The sequence below is a fragment of the Peromyscus eremicus genome, chromosome 23 (genome assembly GCF_949786415.1).
Source record: "Peromyscus eremicus chromosome 23, PerEre_H2_v1, whole genome shotgun sequence".
NCBI classification, from domain to species: Eukaryota; Metazoa; Chordata; class Mammalia; order Rodentia; family Cricetidae; genus Peromyscus; species Peromyscus eremicus.
In genome coordinates, this window is record NC_081438.1 from 12,282,368 (window position 1) to 12,302,334 (window position 19,967).

The following is a 19,967-nucleotide window of genomic DNA, read 5'->3' on the forward strand; positions in this document are numbered from 1 at the left end:
TCCACTGTCTGTGGGATTTTCCAGGCAGGGAATCACGGTGGTGTCAGAGGACAGCTTCTCTCTTTTTAATCTTCGGCCTTCCTTGTTTCTTGCCTTACTGCTTTGACTGGGATTTTTATTTGTTTGTTTTTTGAGACAGGGTTTCTCTGTGTAACTTTGGAGCCTGTCCTGGAACGTGCTCTGTAGACCAGGCTGGCCTTGAACTCACAGAGATCCGCCTGGCTCTGCCTCCCGAGTGCTGGGATTAAAGGCGTGCGCCACCACCGCCTGGAGGGACCTGAACCTTTTACAGTGCTGAATAGCAGTAGCAATCACAGGTTCAACACCCAGTTACTAATTTATACGGCATTCTAGTTTCATCTCTGTTTCTGTCACCAAGACCCTGACAAAAAACTCACAGTTCCAGTCACAGTCCACTGCAGTGGGGACATCAGGGCAGGAACTTAACGCCTCATGCCCGTAATCAAGAGTAGAGAGAGACTAACTCATGAATCCAGCTTGCTTCCTTGCCTCGGCTACCTTTCTCTTCTCTCATATGGCACAGGACCCCTGCCAAGGGGATGACGCCGCCCACAATGGGCTGGGTCTTCCCACACCAGCTAACAATTAAGAATCCCCTCCAGACAACCTGCTCTAGAAGTTTCCCCATCGAGACTCTCTGCCCAGGGGGATTCTAGGTCCTGTAAAGCTGAGAGCTAAAAGCTAAAGGGATTAAATACATCAGGGAGTCCGCCAGAGAGGCCAGAGCTGGAGGATGAGCAGCGGAAGCCACCTCCTGTCTGGACTGTTGGTAACTCCCAGCGGGACCCACTGCTGATGTCAGACACAGCTCTGAGGTGGTCCCTTAGACGAGGGTCCGAGAGTCTGGGGGGAGGTGGGGGAAGGCTAGCTCACAACCTACAGGTGCTTACAATGAAACAAGTGTTGTAGATGACCCGCTCAATTAGGCCGGATTGACATATTGGTTGTTTGAAGCTGAGGTCACGGGAACTGTAAGGGGAAAAAAAAAAAAAGGCTTTTAGGGTCTCATACGCAGGAGCCATGAAGGGCTGGAGCTCTGGAGAGCCTGGAGCATGGCTTCCGTTTAGGGCTGCAGTGAGTCGGAATAAGCATGTTAGGAAACCCACTCCTTCCTGAGCGTCACCCCCCAGACTCACATACATCTCTTAGTGATACCCCGTGCACCCCGCCCCCAGCCAGACTCACATACAACATCTCTCAGTGATACCCCGTTTACCCCGCCCCCAGCCCAGAGAGCATGGATGCCGTCATTCCTTCCCCAGCATATTTAATACGTTTCTCCTGGCCTGACTTTTCTTGGGACTGACTCCCTGGGCACAAAAACTTTTCTCTTTAATCTGCTCTTGTATCAATTTTTTTTCCCCCCTAAATCCAGCTAGGGAGTGCATCTCCTCCAGGAAGCACAGAGGCTTTGGAGGAGTGAGGGAGGACGTGGTCCTTGGGTCAGGGGAGCATGCAGTCAGTCACCTCAACAAAGCAAGGAGCCTGGCAGAAGAGTCCCAAGCCCTGTGCATACCCTGGTCTTTGTCACTGGAGAGCTGCTTCCGAGCTGGGGGCCTCTCAGCTGTGTGGGAGGGCACTGGTGGTGCCTCCATAGCCCGCCTCCCCTCCACCTCCCCTTTGGAGTTTGCAGCAAGTTAGAGCAGCTGTGGAAACTCCCGCCACACCACACCCCCAAGGACATGGGACCGCCCCCCTGGGCTCTGTGGAGCAGGGGTGTGCGTGTGTCTCTGCCCTGGAGAGAGAAGAGAGCTGAGCAGATTGCAAGTCAGGTAATGAGGATGGGGCTTGGGCAGGCCGGGGCTCCCCGCTTCCCTCCAGCCTCAGCCGCGTCTCAGGCTGAGGGTGTCCTGCCCTGCAAAAAGCGGCTGCTGCTTTTTGCAGACCGGCCTGGGGGCCTGCAGGGAGGGAGGAAGCCCTGGCCACCCTCCATCCTCGTGATTCATGATTCGCGGCTGCTCCTAGGCCAGACCTTTGTCCATCCTGGCTGGGGCCTGGCTGGGGGTGTTGGGGGGGAACCAGGCGCCGTGGGGGGGTAACTGAGGTCCCGTGCTGTTTTGTGGACTGTGACTGCCCACCCCGCTATCCTCCCTGGGGAATGGGGCACTGACAAGCACTTCCTCTCCTAGTGGGTGTTACCAGGATCCACCGCCCTAGCTCCGACACACAGCCACACACCGGTAGAGGAGGTAACAGTGTCCCCCCTCCTACAGGTGGACAGAGCCAGCCAAGGAGGCGCAGCCAACTCAGCAAGCCCTGCCAGCAGGTGGGTGTGAAGCCCCTGTGCCCTGTTCCCCATCCCAGAGTCCCCCACAGCCACTCCAGGGAGACAGCAGGAGGGAAGGGGGTCGGGCTAGTGAGCCAGCCCACTGGTGCATCCTAGCAGGAGGAATCCCAATTCAGCAGCGCCTGCTGGAAACAACTTGAACCCCCATCTGTTGCGTTCAGGGGTGCCAAGAATGGTGGGTGGGCTGAGGCCAGGGTATACACTATAAGACGGAGAACAGCCTGTATCACCTCCATGTCCCCCACCTTTACCTAGTACCTATGCCCACTGGGTGCAGGGCTCTAAACACCTTAGCTGTGGGACTGTGCCTCTCTGTGTCTTCGTGTCCTTTCCTGCCGCCATGGCATTCTGAGTGGTGCCTACCTCCCAGGACTGCTGAGATCATTGGGGATCCCCCACCCCATCTAGCATAGGGTCGCTTGGGAGCTCTAATGTGTCTCTACACTTCGCCTTGCCCCTCTGAAAGTACTTCTGCCTCCTGGTCACTTCACTTCAGGTCGGTGGGGACTCTCCAAGCTTTGCAGTGTTTCCTGACCGCCCACCAGCCGCTTGAGGTTTCTTGAGTAAGGCAGAGTCTGGGGACAGCAACTTCTGCCTCCAGGGTTCCCCTGGCAGAAAGTCTGGTCAAGGCAGGGTTTGAAAATCTCCACGTTAAGACTTACCCAATTCCAGAGCTTCCTTTGGCCCACCAGCCTCCCCTGGCTGTGGTTTAGCAAGAAGGAGGAAGCCCGGATTGTTCGTGTCCCCAGACTTCCTTTCCCGGCCTCTCCATCCTGTGGCTGGGGTTTCCATCATGTCTTCCTAACTCCCACTCCATCTAGGCCAGCCACAAGTTCTGTGACGCCCAAGTCCAGACCTCCATCCTCCTTGCTTCTCCCTGTGATGTCCCCCACTGTAACTCTTGTCCCCCCAACTCCTCAGCCTTTCTTACAAGCTGGGAGCCATAGTAGATCCCCCGCATCCCACCCTCCTTCCCACAATTTATCTTTTTTTGTTTTGTTTTGTTTTGTTTTTCAAAGAGATGGGGTTTCTCTGTGTCGTTTTGGTGCCTGTCCTTGATCTGTAGACCAGGCTGGCCTCGAACTCACAGAGATCCGCCTGCCTCTGCCTCCTGAGTGCTGGGATTAAAGGAGTGCGCCACCACTGCACGGCCCCACAATTTATCTTAATTTGTATCTCTCGCCCTGCTTCTCTGGCTCGGCCCACTCCCCACACTGTCCTCTTAAGTTCTTCCTGTCAAAGGACCTTCCTCTTAACGGGGACTCTTGTCCGGCCCCACAATCTTCTTGAAATTCAGGAGGTCCCTGTGTCACTTCCTCAGGAGCCCGGCCACTCCACCTGTAAGAGCCAGGCTTCTCCTCTTGTTCTTCTCTACTTTCCTCCTCCAGGGAGGCCAGGGAGTGTGGCCTCAGCACTGTATATTGTTCTTGGGGTGTCTGTCATCTCCAGGCTTCGTCCTTTTGTGCTCCCTGAACCCAGCCCCAGGGCCCAGCACGGAGGAAACGCTCAGATGGCCCCACATCTTTGCAAGCAACGAGCACAGACTTGGGTCACATTTATCAGTTCTGGTTGCTCAATGGCCTGCTTTCTCCACCTCTGCCCAGACCCTAGTGTGTCCTTCCTTCCCGTGTGCGCTTGTGTGTGGCTTTCAGCTTCTCCCATGCAGGTTTTTGGGGATCGGTCACACCATTCCCTGCGCTAGAACACTCTGCCCATGGATGTGCCAGGGAGTCCTTTGGGATAGTTTCGCAAACACAGTGATCAAGTCTAGGATGTAGCCTTTTGGAAGGTGCTGGTCCCTGTTACTAGATGTCTGTCTAGGTCATGTTTCTCCAGCTGTGGTTTCTCCATAGCCACTCAGGCATTAGGTTTTACTGTTTTTATTTGTTCGGGCTAGTTTATTGTGGATGACAGGGGAGTTTGAAACCCTCTGTCAGATCTGGAGAGATGGCTCAGAGGTTAAGACTCCTGGCTGCTCTTCCAGAGGTCCTGAGTTCAATTCCCAGCAACCACATGGTGGCTCACAACCATCTATAATAGGATCTGATGTTCTCTTCTGGCATGTAGGTATACATGCAGAACATTCATACATAAAATATAAATAAATACACTTAAAAAAAGAAACCCTCTGTCCTTAGTTGGTAAATTTAATGTTTTTGTGTATGTGAGTTAGTTTTGTTTCTTCAAAAACAAAGGAAATTTCAAGGGTTCTTTAGCTTCCCTTTGACCTACATGGGAGTTATTTGTGTGTTTTGTTCTTCCAGACAGAGTTTCTCTGTGTAACAGCCCTGCCTGGCTGTCCTGGAACTCACTCTGTAGACCAGGCTGGCCTCGAACTCACAGAAATCCACCTGTCTCTGCCTCCTGAGTGTTGGGATTAGAGGTGTGCGCCACCACGCCCAGCAGGTTTGTTTGTTTGACTACACTTGTGTGTGTGTGTGTGTGTGTGTGTGTGTGTGTGTGTGTTTGACACAGTGTACATGTGGTGGTCAGAGGACAACTTGCCCGAGTTGCTTTTTCTCCTGGGGATCCAACTCAGGTTCTCAGGCTTGGCGGCAAGGTCCTCTACTAGCTAACGCATCTCGCAGGCCCTTCACCTGCGGTTGTGAAGACTGAGCCCAGCTCCTGCCTGTGTGGGAGCACGTAGCTGAACTCCACTGTCACCAAAGCTGCTGCGACTCTTGACAGGACCGCAGAGCGCAGAAGAGAAGAAAAAGGATTCAGGGGAGAGTCAGTTTTTGGACGGGTTAAGTCTTCGAATATTTTTCTCAAACTGATGACGCTCTGTTTTTGTGGCTAGAAAAAATAACTCGGGGTGGTGAGGAGAGAGCTCAGTTGGCAAAGTGTTTGGCATGCCAGCTGAGGACCTGAGTCTGACCCCGGTTCTTACGTAAAAAGCTGTGGGTGATGCTACGTGTCTAGAATCCCAGCTCTGGGCGGCAGAGACAAGACAACCCGCAGGCTCATGAGCAGCCAGGCTCACTGAATTCCTTAGCTCCAAGTTCAGTGAGAGAGCTTGTCACAAAACAATCACGTGGAGAGAGATCAGGAAAGACGCCCGATATCGGCCTGGCTCTCATTCGGGAAAATGTACAGTCTCACACAATGTAGAGTTACCCAGCAGGGTTCTGGGATGGGAAGGGGATGCGAAACAGCCAATGTGCGAAACCAGCAGCCTCGCTGCATTCCCACAGTGGAGTACCGGGCATCAGAGTGAGCATCTCCGTCTAGAGTGAGCTGCCACAGTGTGGTCCCCCGGGACTGTGAGTGTCCTCGGTTTGTAGCAGGGACTATACATTTGGTGGTTTAAAAAAGTCCCGTCTATTATCTCACAGTTCTGTGGGTCACAAGCCCAAAGGCAGTTTCCATGGTCCAAACGGAGAGGCCTCCAAGCCCTTCCTCAGAGATCTGAGGGTCCTCGCCACTTTTTTTTTTTTTTTTTCCGAGACAGGGTTTTTCTATGTAACTTTGCGCCTTTCCTGGAGACCAGGCTGGCCTCGAACTCACAGAGATCTGCCTGGCTCTGCCTCCCGAGTGCTGGGATTAAAGGCGTACGCCACCACCGCCAGGCGCTCACCAGTTTTTACGAGTGCACACAGCGTACACAAGCCTCCATTGTGGCAGCCACTCAGCATCTTCAGGCTTCTCTCTGCTGGCCGCTCCGTCACGCTCACACCTCTGCTTCTTTTTTTTTTTTTTTTTTGGTTTTTCCGAGACAGGGTTTCTCTGTGTAGCTTTGCGCCTTTCCTGGGACTCACTTGGTAGCCCAGGCTGGCCTCGAACTCACAGAGATCCGCCTGCCTCTGCCTCCCGAGTGCTGGGATTAAAGGCGTGCGCCACCACCGCCCGGCACACCTCTGCTTCTTAGACAGACCCTCCTGATGACAGCAGGCCCACCTGGGCAGTCTCCTGTTGCACACTCCTGAGTGTAATCACGGTGCACACACACAAGTGACCAACTCCTGGGTTTGAGGGAAAAGAGCCTGGGTGCTCAAGGGGACATTCTGTCATCTACCTACTCCACCCTAAAAGGAAATAAGAACGGTTCTGAGAGAGGAGCACGTCACTCACTGTGTGGAAGAAAAGAGTGAAGGGGCGGTATGCACACCCCTTCCGTGCGAAGAAAGGTCACCTCCCAGGAGGCCACAGAGATGCTGGTCAGAGTGGATGCTTCTGGGAAGGCGGCGCAGGGTAGAGACAGGCTCACCAGCAGATAGCTGTCTGTAGGGTTTAAAGTTTTACTAGATGCCTCTGTCACCTACGTTAAAAATAATCTTGAAAAAATCACACATAGTCATTCCAGAACCAAAGAGAAAGCAAAGAGCTACCAATGCTCAAAGTTTTCCTTTAAAAGGCGGGCCAGGACCTGGAAAGATGGCTTAGAGCTAGAATGCATGCTACCCTTGCGGAAGACCTGACCTTGTTTCCCAGCATGCTGAGCAGCTGATGACCACACGGAACTGCAGTTTCAGGGGGACTTCTGTCTGGCCTGTGAGGGCACTTGCATTCACATGCACAATTACCCCCCCACACACACACACACACATGCTTTATAAGTCTTAGAAGAAAATTATTTGTTGGAGATGGTGGTGCACACCTTTAATTCTGTGCTAGGGAGGCAGAGGCAGGTGGCTCTCTGTGAGTTCGAGGCCAGCCTGGTCTCCAGAGCGAGATCCAGAACAGCCAGAGCTACATGTTACAAGCTTGTCTCAGAATTTCTCTTCAAAATGTGTGTGTGTGTGTGTGTGTGTGTGTGTGTGTGCGCGTGTGTGCGTGTGTGTGTGTGTGTGTGTGTGTGTGTCACAGCACATGTGTGGAGGCCAGAGGGTAAGCTGTGGAGTCTGTCCTCCTCTTCCACCATGTATGGTGGAAGGTCCCAGGGACCGAACTCAAATTGTCAGATATGGTGGCAAGCACTTTTATACCTGCTGACCCATCCCACCATCTCAGATTTTCCTTTTTTGTTTTGTTTATTTGTTTGTTTTTGGAGACAGGGTTTCTCCGTGTTGCTCTGGCTGTCCTGGAACTTGCTCTGTTCGAGGCGGGCCTCGAACTCACAGAGATCCGCCTGCCTCTGCCTCCAGAGTGCTGGGATTAAAGGCGTGGGCTACCACACTCAGCCCAATTTTCCTTTTTAATTTTGAGACAGGGCCTCACTATGCATTCCAGGCTAGCCTTGAACCCATAATCTCCCAGCCTCAGCCCCCTGAGTGCCAGGTTACAGGTATACCACCATGCCAGGCTCAGCATACAAGATGTTGAATTTAGCCGTCTGCCCTTAGTGTAGTGTTTTCAGGGCTCATCAACACTGTAGCAACTGTTAGTGTTTCCTTTTTGAAGGGTAGATAGTATTCCATTGTGTGGCTCTTTATCCATTCCCCCATGGATGGACAATGGTTGGTTCTCTTCACTGGCCACAGTGACTACGTCTCTCACAGATGCCCGAAAGTGGATCCAGCGCTCAAGCAGGTGTTCATTAATATTTTGTTTGTCTTCCCGGATCATACCCTTCCAACATGTTTTGTGACCTCCTTTTCAGACGCTGTTCACACTGACCTGTGCGGACAGATTGCGAACGAAGCCACACTCACACTCGGTGACAGCTGGGTGACACGCGTCCGCTGCCAGGCCTCTCATTGTTGGGTCCGGAGACGACAGGAAAATGACGTCCAATGACCAAAAGGTAAATCGTGTCTGAAGGTTCCCGCCGTGAGAGGAGAATCCTGCAGAAGTTTCTCGCAGGTCAGCGAGAAACCCCAGCGTAAGGTGTTGCGCCGTGCCTGCAGTCACGGAGGAGAAACTGCCACCGGGTTTCACAGAACCCAGTGTCAGCGGAGCCAGGCTCCACCATGCACACCCTGACTTCTAGTTGAAGAACCATGATGTCAGAGCCTGGCTGGGTGTGGTGGGGCAAACCTATAATCCCAGTACTCAGGAGGTCAAGTGAGAAGGTCAAGGTCAAGAGTTCAAAGTCACCCTTGGCTACACAGTGAGTTCGAGACCAGCCAGAACTGGTTCGATGAGGCAAGGCAAGGATTCCTAGATGTCCAGCTTCGAGAAAGCAGAGTCACAGACTCAGCACTGTGGGTACCCACAGCGAGGAGTGGGCTCGGTAACATTGCTGGGCTCTTGGGGAAGGTTCTTGGCCTCCAACGAGGCAGGGGTCTGCTACTTACAATTAGTGGGACGACGTTGTCCTCAGTCTTTGGTGATAGTGAAATGGGGGACATGAGGTGGCGGGAGGCAGGTGACATGGTGGGGGTGATGGCCACGCTGGCCCCGGGGTCTCGCTTTGGTTTGCTCATGTGTTTTTGGACTAATGACGGTGAGTGTTGATGTAGGCAGAGGTGTGGTCCAAGAGGAAGTAGCCAGGGCTGAAGCTAGGATGGGGATGTCCAGGGGGGTGAGTCTGGGGATCCGAGTGAAGCTGGACAGTTGCAGGGGTGAATTATAAGGTGCTGAAGACTTTGTCACCAGCCCATGTCAGGGTGTGGGGCCAGCAGGGGAAGTGGACTGGAATGCAGAACCCAGCTAGGACACACGTCGGGGGGAACCGGAGCCAGGTGGGGCATGCTGTGGCCACAGAGGGGCTGTCTCCATTGTTTGACGAGCTGGCTAGGACCCCTTGTGGCAGACTGGCCCTTGTCTGGTCAGATAGCTGAGCCTGGCCTGGGACACCCTGCTTTGGAATGCTTGCGTGAAGACTTTGCCTTTATGGCTTTGGACTTGTCCAAGGTTTGGTGGCAGGTGCTGTACCTGCTGAACCATGTTGCTGGCCCCTGGCCCTCCTAGGTTTTCAGAACACAGGCATGGGGGGCAGAAGGAGGGGGTGAATGCGCATCACTGCACAGACCTGATTGGCAGTTACCAGTTCTGTGGAGATGGGCTTGGCCACCTGTCTGGACACTGACCTGAGAGTCCCTTTTTCCTTCTTCCTTTCCCTGCTCCTCAGTTTCCCATTCTGGGAAATGGGGGCAATAACATTAGCCCACAGGGGTACAGTGAGGGTTATACCTAATGGGGGTCTGTGGCATTAGCCGGGTACCCGGGGACAGCTGCCACTTATGCCGCCGGCTGCTGACTCCGCGATGGGACAAGCAGGGGTTGCGACCCATCTGCTGACCTTCTTCCACAGTTCAGATGAATGCACGTGTCTGGCCCATCTGCAGGGCTCGGGAAGCCAGGTGTGCAGCGTCGGGGGTGGGGTACCCCACTGGCTCACTTCCTCTGGAGGCACTGAGCTTGGCTGTGGCCTGTGGCGCTCAGCCTCACTGCACTTACAGGGTGCTCAAGAGCTCTGAGCGTGTGACCACGGTGTGTGCCAGGTGATACCGGGTGTGGCTCAGTCGTGGAGGTTTGTCTGGTGGGCGTGAGGCCCTGGGTTCCATTCCCAGCACGGCAGGCATGTTTCCTGGTCATTCCAACATGCAGCTGGCCCTCTCTGTGGCACTGGGGGGACACAAGCCTTGAGGGCTCCCTTCCCTGTTGGGAAGCGCCACTCAGATAAAGCCAGCTCCTTGACCATGGCGTGGAGAAAAAATTCAGGGGCTGGGGATTTAGCTCAGTGGTAGAGAGCTTGCCTAGCAAGCACAAGGCCCTGGGTTCAGTCCTCAGCTCCGGAAAAAAAAAAAGAAAAATTTCAAGACAAGTCAGACTGAAACATAGGTAGTGAGTTTATTAAGTATTTAGACAGACAGACAGACGTATAGAAGGAGGACAGACACAGCCTTAAGGCATGGGCTTCAGCTCCTTGTGGGAGATGCACTTGGGTGTCTTTCATAGCTGCATATTAAAAAAAAGTGGGGCCGGGCGGTGGTGGTGCACGCCTTTAATCCCAGCACTCGGGAGGCAGAGCCAGGCGGATCTCTGTGAGTTCGAGGCCAGCCTGGGCTACCAAGTGAGTTCCAGGAAAGGCGCAAAGCTACACAGAGAAACCCTGTCTCGAAAAACCAAAAAAAAAAAATAAATAAAAATAAAAATAAAAATAAAAAATTGCAATTTAAAAAAAAAAAAAAAGTGGGGTGCGCTCTTTTAGCTGAGGGATGCGAGCAGGTGCTAATCCAGGAAGCTCGAAGTCACACACGCCCCGGCCCTGAGTGACCACAATTCACTTGTCCTTGATGTCACGGTCCAGGCGTCTTCAGGACAGCACACATTGTCCCTGTGGGTCATCTTTGCTCTGTTGTGTTGAAGTTCTTCTCAGGTAACTGGAGACACAGCCTGGATGACAGAGAACGCCTTATTTCCCTCTTGCATGTCCCCTCCGTGTTCCTTGGCTCATTCCAGAACGGGACAGCAAGGGGAGGGATCTGAGGCCTCTCCTCTGTGGACACCATGGGTGAAGCGTCACCCCACATTGGCCCCCCGTGACAGCACACGGCTTCTAGATGGAGAACTCGCCCTTTCTCTGTTTGTGATGCAGCCCAGCCTGGGGTACTGAGTGATGTGGTGTGGCTGGTGTATCGGGCTTTACATGTGTCTCCCATTCCCTACCATCCTCATCTCGGTCCTCTAGGGAGAGGAACAGGACACTTCCTGTTTGGACAGCGTGGCCATCAGCCCTTTAGAAATACAATGGAAAGGGTGGGCAGTAGGAGGGATCCCACCTAGGGTAATGCGTCAGGGTGTGCCAGGGGTAAGGTCTGACAATTCCTCTGTCTGGGGAACCTCTGTCCCAGGCCCCCACCAGCATGGGCTTCAGCAGCCCTGGGCCACATTCTCAATGGGTCATGTAGGAAGCAAGGGGCACTCCACCGGGCAGCTGGATTATAGTCCAGCTCTGTTTCTCCCTAGCTGTGTGACTTCTAGCAAGTCTCTTGGCCTCTCTGTTTTTGGTTTTGGCATAGATAAATGAGACCAAATTGGACCCATGTGGTACGGATGCGGCATTGTTCTGGGCAATTCTGTATAGAGATCCTGAGTTAGTGGATGTTCTAGAGTTGGGAAGGATGTGCCATCGTCCCATGCTTGTATGAAAGTCACTGTCCCATACAGCCCCCAAGCAGCTCATCCCTGACCCTCCAGGTGAAGGTAAGGTGAGTGAGGAGCATATAGCTCTAGACCTGGGTCACCAGTACCCCCCACCTGAGCCAGTCAGCCGCAGAGAGGTTGTTTTTGCAAACCTCAAACTTCCTCCCCACCCTCAAGAAGGAAAGATTTCAACGCCTATTTACAGACTTCCCTGATTTTATAAATAGGCATTCCTCAGAACACGGAGCCAGCGTGGGGGTGGGGCAGGTGGGCTCACAACAGCGCCCGGCCTCTCACCGGGAGACACTTGCTGCCCGGGTGTGTTCATGGTACTGTCCCTGAGTTTGGAGCCCGTGGTCCTGTCGGGCCTGGAAGGTAACGGTGTGAGCTGGCACCCATGCAGCCTGCACCCTGGGGTGTTCAGTCAGACGTGAGGGTGACAGAGGAGATGCAGGAGTGTATGATGGGGGGGGGCGGGCTGGCCAGTACCCCTGAGCTGGGACACTTGGAAAGGAACCTAAAAGAGGAAAGAAGAGCTAGAGGACAGTGTGAGAGAGGGGTTACGTATTCCAGGCCCGAGGAAGCCGCTTGTGCAGAGGCCCTGAGGCCAGACCAACCTGCCTAGTACAAAGGCTGCGTGGAGGCAGTATGGCTAAGCAAGAGGCGGCAGGTGAGACCAGCTAGGCGGGCAGAGCTGCAGCAGGAGGAAGAACGGGGAGCCCAGGGGAGGGGCTTGTTCTTCACCATTTAGAGTAGTAGGGAGCCAGAGACGTTTTAAGCCAAGGACTATGGCAGGGGTCCCCAATACCATCTCATGTTCGGCGCCTCGTTGGCCAGGCTGCAAGAAAGCGGACGTGAACCACAGGTTAAGCCAGCCAAGGGGGAGGCATTGGGCTGAGACGGCAGGAAGCTGGCCACACGCAACAGACTCCCCTCCCTGGGGTTACACAGGACACGCTGTTTCCTCCAGCAATGAGCTGTGGCAGGAGACGAGGTGTTCAGGACCGGAGAAGCCCGTTAGACACCAGACCACACCCACACAGGGGTTTTAGTGTTATGAGACAGGCTCTTGTCTGGAGTTTTCAATCCCCCTGCCTCTGTCTCCTGAGAGCAAGGATCCCAGGTGTGCATTAGCGGGCTCAGTCCTATGAGGAAGGTGGTCCCTTGGGGACCCCCCCCCGGGGGCCGGCAGTCACAAAGCCTCTGGCTAAAAGGACAGCAGGAGGTCACGTAAAGGAGGCTGCTTTCTATAGGAAGGAGGGATGGAATGCTCAAGTTCTGAGATGCCAGGAGACTGAAAAGGCGGGCAGGTCGTTTGAGGATAGCAACTGCCAGCCGCCTGAGCTCTCTGTGTTCTGTACAGAAGGAGGCAGGCTGTGTAGCCGTCTCGCTGCAGGTGGGGAAATGGGCATGGGGCTGGGGAGATGGCTCGGGTATGAGAAGCTGAGTTCCAGTCTAGAAGCCTCACAGCCAGCTGGCTGTGTTGGTGCATGCTGTAATCTCAGGGCTGGGAGGAAGCAGGAGAGGGCAGATTGCTGTGACTCGCTGGCCGGGCAGTCTAGCCTGTGCACTCTACGTTCAGCGAGAAAGCCTTTTGGGAGATGGAGTGAACAGTACTTGAGGAATGATGCCTCAGGTGGACCTCTGGCTTCCGTGTGTGTGTGTGTGTGTGTGTGTGTGTGTGTGTGTGTGTGGTGTGTGCACATGCACATATATGCAGGGTGGCAGCACAATGAGATCACATTAAAAAAAGGACTAAAGCCCAGCGGTGGTGGCACGCGCCTTTAATCCCAGCACTCGGGAGGCAGAGCCAGGTGGATCTCTGTGAGTTTGAGGCCAGCCTGGTCTACAGAGTGAGATCCAGGAAAGGTGCCAAACTACACAGAGAAACCCTGTCTCGGAAAACCAAAAAATTAAAAAAAAAAAAAAAAAAAAGGAAAAGACTAAAGAAACAGCGAGGTACCTCCTTCAAAGCATTCCTCTCCAGGGGCCCCTTTTCAACACCTGTCACCCACCACTGACTTGTGACCTATGACTATAGGCCAGTGTTCTTGTCTCCTCTGGCCTGTTTTGCCTCCTATGGAATGTAGAAATTGTTCCTCCTGACCTGCCTACTTCTCAGGATTATGTGAGAGCAAGTGGGGTGGCCTGCGTGTCCCAGCAGAAGGGAGTGGCTGGAGTTGGCTTCAGCTCCCCTTGGCTTGTGGAATCCCTGCCTCTGTCATCATGTGACCTGGTCCTCTGGGTCTCTTCTGCTCCTCAGGACACTGGCTGCTAACATCCAGAGTGATTCCATCTCAATATCTTAGTGATATTGTCAGCAGAGACCCAAATTCCAAAGAAGGCCACTTCCTGTTGCTCCAGAGGGGCCCCGAAGTTCAACCTATTAATGTTCTGGGCAGGGAACCACTAGCTGCCTGGGTTCTCTTGACCCTGTGTTCTGAGTTCACACAGCCCTGGGGCTGAGCCTGACTCTGTCATCTCCCCCACACTGAGACCCTCAATGCTAGCCTGGGCTACTATGGGAGGGAAAATCAAGTGTGGACTTGTGCTATATGTATATAAAACATAGTAAATGGGCGTGGATGATGGTGGATGCTGCTGCTGTAGGGTCTTGTGGAGTTCTGGGTCGAGGATTGTGGTCAATAAGCAAATCAAGGCCCCTAGAGTATGAGAGGGAACAGGGACATGGGGCAGGCCGTTGGGAACAGGGACTTGGGAGTTGGCCATGTTTCTTAAAAAGCACCCTTTTCTGTGGTGTTGGAGGCCATTCTGCAGGGAGGTAGGGACTTTCCGCTCCTCCAGGTGGCGGTTTGGCCCCTGTGAATACAGACAGCCTCAGGAGACATGTATAGGTCTCCGTTTACTTTTTCCCAGGTGAGTCATTTGTCTGGTGCGGCACCTGTCACGTGGTCATTACAGGGCCTTGGAGGGACAGCTCCCTGGTTCCATTATGTGCTTAATTTGTTCATTAAATATTTATGGAGCTCTTCCCCAGGGCACAGGGGCACAGCGAAGTGACACCATGTGGTAGCAGCTAGTGGTGGAGGGGACAGCTGGGGAAGGGACATCTAGGTCCAAGACTTAGATGATATTCAGGGTAAGGTCCCAGTCCTGAGCCAGTGAATTGTTTTTGTTGTTGTTGTTGTTGTTTTGGGTGTTTTTGTTTGTTTGTTTGTTTGTTTGTTTGTTTTCAAGACAGGGTTTCTCTGTGTAGTTTTGCACCTTTCCTGGATCTCACTCTGTAGACCAGGCTGGCTTAAAACTCACAGAGATCCTCCTGCCTCTGCCTCCCGAGTGCTGGGATTAAAGGCATGTGCCACCACTGCCCGGCTCAGTGAGTCATTCTTTAGGACTACAGGAGACCCTGGAGCTGGCGGCAAAAGCAGGGAGGAGAAAGGAGACCTAGAAAGCAAGATAACAATTCTTTTTTTTTTTTTTTTTTGGTTTTTCGAGACAGGGTTTCTCTGTGTAGCTTTGGAGCCTGTTCTGGAACTCACTCTGTAGACCAGGCTGGCCTCGAACTCACAGAGATCCACCTGGCTCTGCCTCCCGAGTGCTGGGATTAAAGGCGTGCGCCACCACCGCCCAGCGACAATTCTTCTGTAACCGTGTGGGTGGGACAGTGTAGAAGATGGGACCCAGCCCGGCTGTGCTGAGCGTGGGGACCTGCTGTGTGGGAGACACAGAGGATGAGTGAGGACTGTGGAGCAGGGCTAGGCCAGAGTCAGTGGCCGCAGCAGGGACCCACGAGCTGGGAGTTGTTAGGCGACATATCAGAATAAGGACGGTGGGAGGGAACCCAGCCGGATCTTCAGTTCTCAGCTTGGGCATGGTGGCGGTGATGCTGTGGCCCCAGAGGAACAGATTTGGTGAGGAAGTGAGCTGTGTTCGGGCCACGGCACGCACGCCACTGAGATGGCGGCAGCTCAGACCAGGCTGGGGACTTGAACAGGAGCAGCACTGAGCACTGGGCTGCGGAGACCACCGGAAGTGGAGGGACCACCGGAAGTGGAGAGGCCCCAGCCTGCCAAGGTCAGGGTTGGGCTGCCAAGGAAGCCAAGGCATGGGAGACTGAGCAAGGAGAGGAGAGGAGGGGAAGGGCTGTCAAGAGAAATGGGGTCAGCCGTCGGGGTAATGATTGACAGGTCAGAACCTGGTGGGCTGAACTTCTGTGAGTGTGTGTGTGTGTGTGTGTGTGTGTGTGTGTGTGTGTATACACTCTTACACAAGTGCAGGTAGAGGCCAGAGGTCAACCTTGGATGTTGCGTGCTGTTCCTCAGGAGCCATCCACCATTTATTTGTTTGTTTGTGAGCAAGAGCCTCTCACTGGCCTGGAACTCACCCTTTAGGACTATAGACTCATGCTGGCATGCCCAGCTTTTAATTTTTTTTTAGTATCTTATTCCTATTCTTAAAATTCTGTGTGTGTCTGTGGGTATGTGCACGTGAGTACAGGTGCCGGAAGAGGGTGTCAGATCCCCTGAGGCTGGAGCTACCAGCAGTTCTGAGCGGCCTGATTTGGGGGCTGGACATTGAGCCTTGCTCCCCTGCAAGAGCAGCCCTTGCTCTTAACTGGTGAGCCCTCTCTCTCCAGCGGCCGTGCCCAGCTTTTACGGGAGTGCTGGGTATCGAACTCAGGTCCTTACACTTGCACATCTCTGCAGCCCTGGCCTGGGCTTTGATACAGGAAGGTGACCTCAGGGTCAGGAACACCAGGTCAGAGAAGAATGTGGATAGCAGGGACTCCCGTGGAGACGTAGCTGCAGGGTGTCCACGCCAGTCAGTCTCTCCCCTGCAAAGTCCACAAGCCACAGTAGCACAGCCCTGGGCCCATGTGACAGGATCTTCAACTGCAGGGCACCAGGTGGAGCAGGGGAGAAATGATTTTCCACATTGGTGACACAGAGTTGCCATTAAGGTCCACAGGAGCCTGGCCTGGGCAGGTGTTCAGCGGGGGGTCCCAGAGCCCATCTTTCTAGGTTTGTGAGAGGCCGCCGGGGTGACAGAAAGGGCTGTGGTCGCAGCCCTTTTCTGAAACTTTCCTGCTTCTGACATGACAGTCTTGACTTGAAACCAGAATTCTTTTTTTGGCTCCGCTGGACACCACAAGCGTTTTCGTCCCAAGTCGCATCTTGACTGGTCAAAAGGTTTCCGAGCGAAAACTTGCCTCTCCTGTGACGTGTGGTTTTGGTAGGGCGCCTGAGCCTCAGTGGCTATTGCCTGAGGGCTGAGGTGTTTCAGGGCACCCAGCCCCTCCTTTGTGGTGCTTACAGGCTAAGGAGCGCAATAGTTAGGTACTGAGGGGAGGGTTCTGAGGGAGCACGGAGAGCGGAAGGAGAGGCTGTGGAACTGGGAGAGGAATCTGCCTTTGGCTCAGGGTCCGAGGAAGTAGCATTGCCGCCCATGAGGAAGAATAGACCAAAGTCAGGCGGAGGCCAGGAGCAGCCAGGTTGCAGGCCTCTGAGGGGGGGTCGTGTGAGGCTGCAGGGGTGAGGCGGGGCACGCTGCCGGAAGCAGAGAGGCTGGGCCACACGGGGCCGTGCCCACCACGGAAAGGGGCTTGGAGGTCCCCCCCCCCCAAGACTTTAGTTGGAGAGCACAAAGGAGCGGTTATGGGGGTGAAGAGGGCCGAGGTGAGACCTGCTCAGGCCTGGGTAGAGAAGGGGAAAGCCGAGCATCAGTAGGAGGCCAGGCAGCCTCCTGGGCCACAGAGGACAGAGGTGGAGACTAAGAAGATGGGGGAAGGAGAGGGGCTGGCCTCTGTGGCTGGGACAGGAGATGGGGCTGCTCCCAGGAGGCCACGCACTGTCTCAAGCTCTCTTTGGGCCTCCTGACCTTTGAAGACATCTGAAACCTGCGGCCCCTGAGGTACCCAGATAATGTGGGTGGTGGGGCGGTGAGGCAGCCTCGGCCTGCAGAGCCCCAGCTTCCACACTCCATGTCAGCTGAACCTCAGCTCTGACAGTGGGGCCTTCCCCCCAATCCCCCCCCCACTCCCCCACCCCACCCCCTACCCCTGCCCACAGCACTTAGCTAGAAAATGTTGGGGCCGTGGGAGGTGTTTGTTGACCCAATCTAGTGCCTGGAAACAAGACCACACAGAACCCAGGGCAGTGCGTGAACTGGGGCCAAGACATACCCCGTTTCCCCAGTCTGCTCGCCCATGCACAAGCTGTGTTGCTAAGGATAGAAGCCAGGGCCTAGAGGGCCGGGCAAGCACTCTAACCATTGTGCTTACATGCCCTTTGTCCATTCTCTTGTATGGCCCTCCTGTTTGGAGTCCATTGTGTTTCAGTCCACACGTCTATCCTATCAAAGGTTGACTATTTTTTTTCATCCATGTCAAATGTACCTTTTTATTTGTTGGTTGGTTTGTGTATGGGCCTGGGTGTGTGCGTGTGCCACAGCACACATGTGGAGGGCTCACAGGAGTTGGGTCCCTTCTTCCACCATGGGAATGCCAGGGATCGAACTTGGATCATCCGACTCGGGAACGAGCACCTTTGCTCACCAAGCCATGTTGCCAACCTTAGCCATTATTATTATTATTATTATTATTATTATTATTATTATTATTTTAATCTCCCTGTCATCTTTTGGTACCACAGGTGTCCCTACGGCAGAATACTTGTTAGCGTTCCCGAGGCTCCGTTGGTTCTTTGTACTTTCTGCCAACTGATACTTTTGCACTTAAATGTTTGTGTGTGTGTGTGTGTGTGTGTCTGTCGGGGTGAATGCGGGTGTATTCATACCACAGTGTGAATGGAGGCCAGAAGACAGCCTGCCGCCTCCTTCCTTGATACAGGGTCTCTGCTCCTCAGTGGGCACACCAAATTTCCAGGGACTGTCTCTACCCCTCCCCTTGTGGCAGGAATGTGGGGAGGCCCCACATGATGCCCTATGTGGCCTTAGGAGGGTTCTGGGAGTCTAAGCTCAGGTCCTCACGCTTACAGGGCAGGTGCTCAGAGAGAGACCACTGAGCCATGCCCCCAGTCCCCCCACTGGTATTTTCTGTTGCTCTGTCTTTAAGGTCACTGATCGTTCCTTCTTACATCTTGTTATTTTTGTCTTCATTTGATTTTTGGCAGGGTCTTGTATAGCTCATCCTGACTTAGAACTTGCTATGTAGCCAAGGCTGGCCTTGAACTCCTGATCTTCCTGCCTCTACCTCCCAAGTGCTGTATTGTAGCCATTGACTACTATACTGACTCTTAAGCCTGTTCATTGAGGTTTTTTTTCTTCATTTGTGTGTGTGTGTGTGTGTGTGTGTGTGTGTGTGTGTGTGTGCGTGCTACAGCTGATTTGGTGACCAGTTCCATAGTGTGTGTCCACTTTGTGAGTTTTGTTCAATGGTCATTTCTTTAACTGGGGATTGGCTGATTTTTTTTTCTTTAAGGGAAACATGTACTTTCTTGTCTTTTTTACATTTACTTATTTGTGTATGAGGGGACACACACATACCACAGCATACGTATGAAGGTCAAAGGATACCCTGTGGGGGTCAGTTCTCACCTTCTATCAGGTGGGTCCCGAGGATTGAACTTAGATCGTCAGGCTTAGGGGCAAGCGCCTTTACCCGCTGAGCCCTCTCGCTGGCCCCAGGTGATCTTTTCAAGGCTTGTTTCTGGCTTGTTTGTTGAGAAGAGTCTGTTGGATGCAGTTGGACCCCCCCAGAACTGGAATTATAGACGGTTGTGAGCCATTATGTGGGAAATGAGACTTGAACCCAGGTCCTCTGGAAGAACCACGAGTGCCTGTAACACTTGAGCCATGGCTCCAGCCCCAAAGAACTTCTTTAAAGTTACATGTGCATGTCTGTGTGTGGGTATGTGCTTGTGAGTGCAGGTACCTATGGAGTCCAGAAGAGGGCGTCAGATCCCCTGGAGCTGGAGTTACAGATGGTTATGTTGCTATATGAGTGCTGGGAACTGAACTCGGTCCTCTTCAAGAACAGCATTTGCGTTGACCACTAAGCCATTTCTCCATCTCCATTAGTTGGTCTTTGAGACAGAGTCTCACTCTATAGCCCCGGCTGGCCTCGAACTCACAGAGATCCACCTGCCTCTGCCTCTGAGTACTTGGATTAAAGGCATGTGCATCACACCTGGCCATTTCTCCATCTTTTATTTCCCCTAGCCTGCTAGGCATGGAACCCGGGGCCTTAGGCCTGCTGGGTAAACATGGTCCTACTGAATCACACCCCTTGCTACACTGAACAGATGTCTAAAGATCTGGTTGTGAACATGGGAGATGGCTCAGTGGGGCCCACGAGGACTTGAGTGTGAACCCCCAGCATCTGTAGAGAAGCAGTGTGGCCCTGGACACCTGTAATGCCAGTGCTGGTGGAGGCAGAGGCAGGAGATAACTGGAGCTTGCTGGCTGCCAGCCTAACTCGAGCTTGTGAGAGACCCTGTGTCCAGGAAATAAGGTGGAGACTGAAAGAGCAGGACAGTTGATACAGTGTGTGTGTGTGTGTGTGTGTGTGTGTGTGTGTGTGTGTGTGTGTGTATACACATAATACACATCACAGTTCTGGCCACATTTACAATTTTTATTTTTATTATTTTTATTTATGTGTGTGCGTGTGTGTGATATGTTTACACATGAGGACAGGTACCAGCATCAGATCCACCAGGAGCTGGAGTTATAGGCAGTTGTAAGTCTCCTGACATGGGTTCTGGGAACT

The 19,967-nt window shown here is 53.4% G+C and overlaps 1 protein-coding gene across 1 annotated transcript in view; it reads left to right on the forward strand.

Annotated features, from left to right (window-relative positions):
• Positions 1-2,160: 2,160 nt before the first annotated feature.
• The window catches only part of Hvcn1 (hydrogen voltage gated channel 1), a 29,871-nt gene continuing 12,064 nt past the window's right edge, over positions 2,161-19,967 (forward strand). Inside the window, exons 1-2 of the mRNA XM_059249078.1 lie at positions 2,161-2,287; positions 7,848-7,991. Coding sequence (XP_059105061.1) covers positions 7,971-7,991 — 21 coding nt within the window. The 5' untranslated portion in view covers positions 2,161-2,287; positions 7,848-7,970. The remainder of the gene's footprint in view (positions 2,288-7,847; positions 7,992-19,967) is intronic.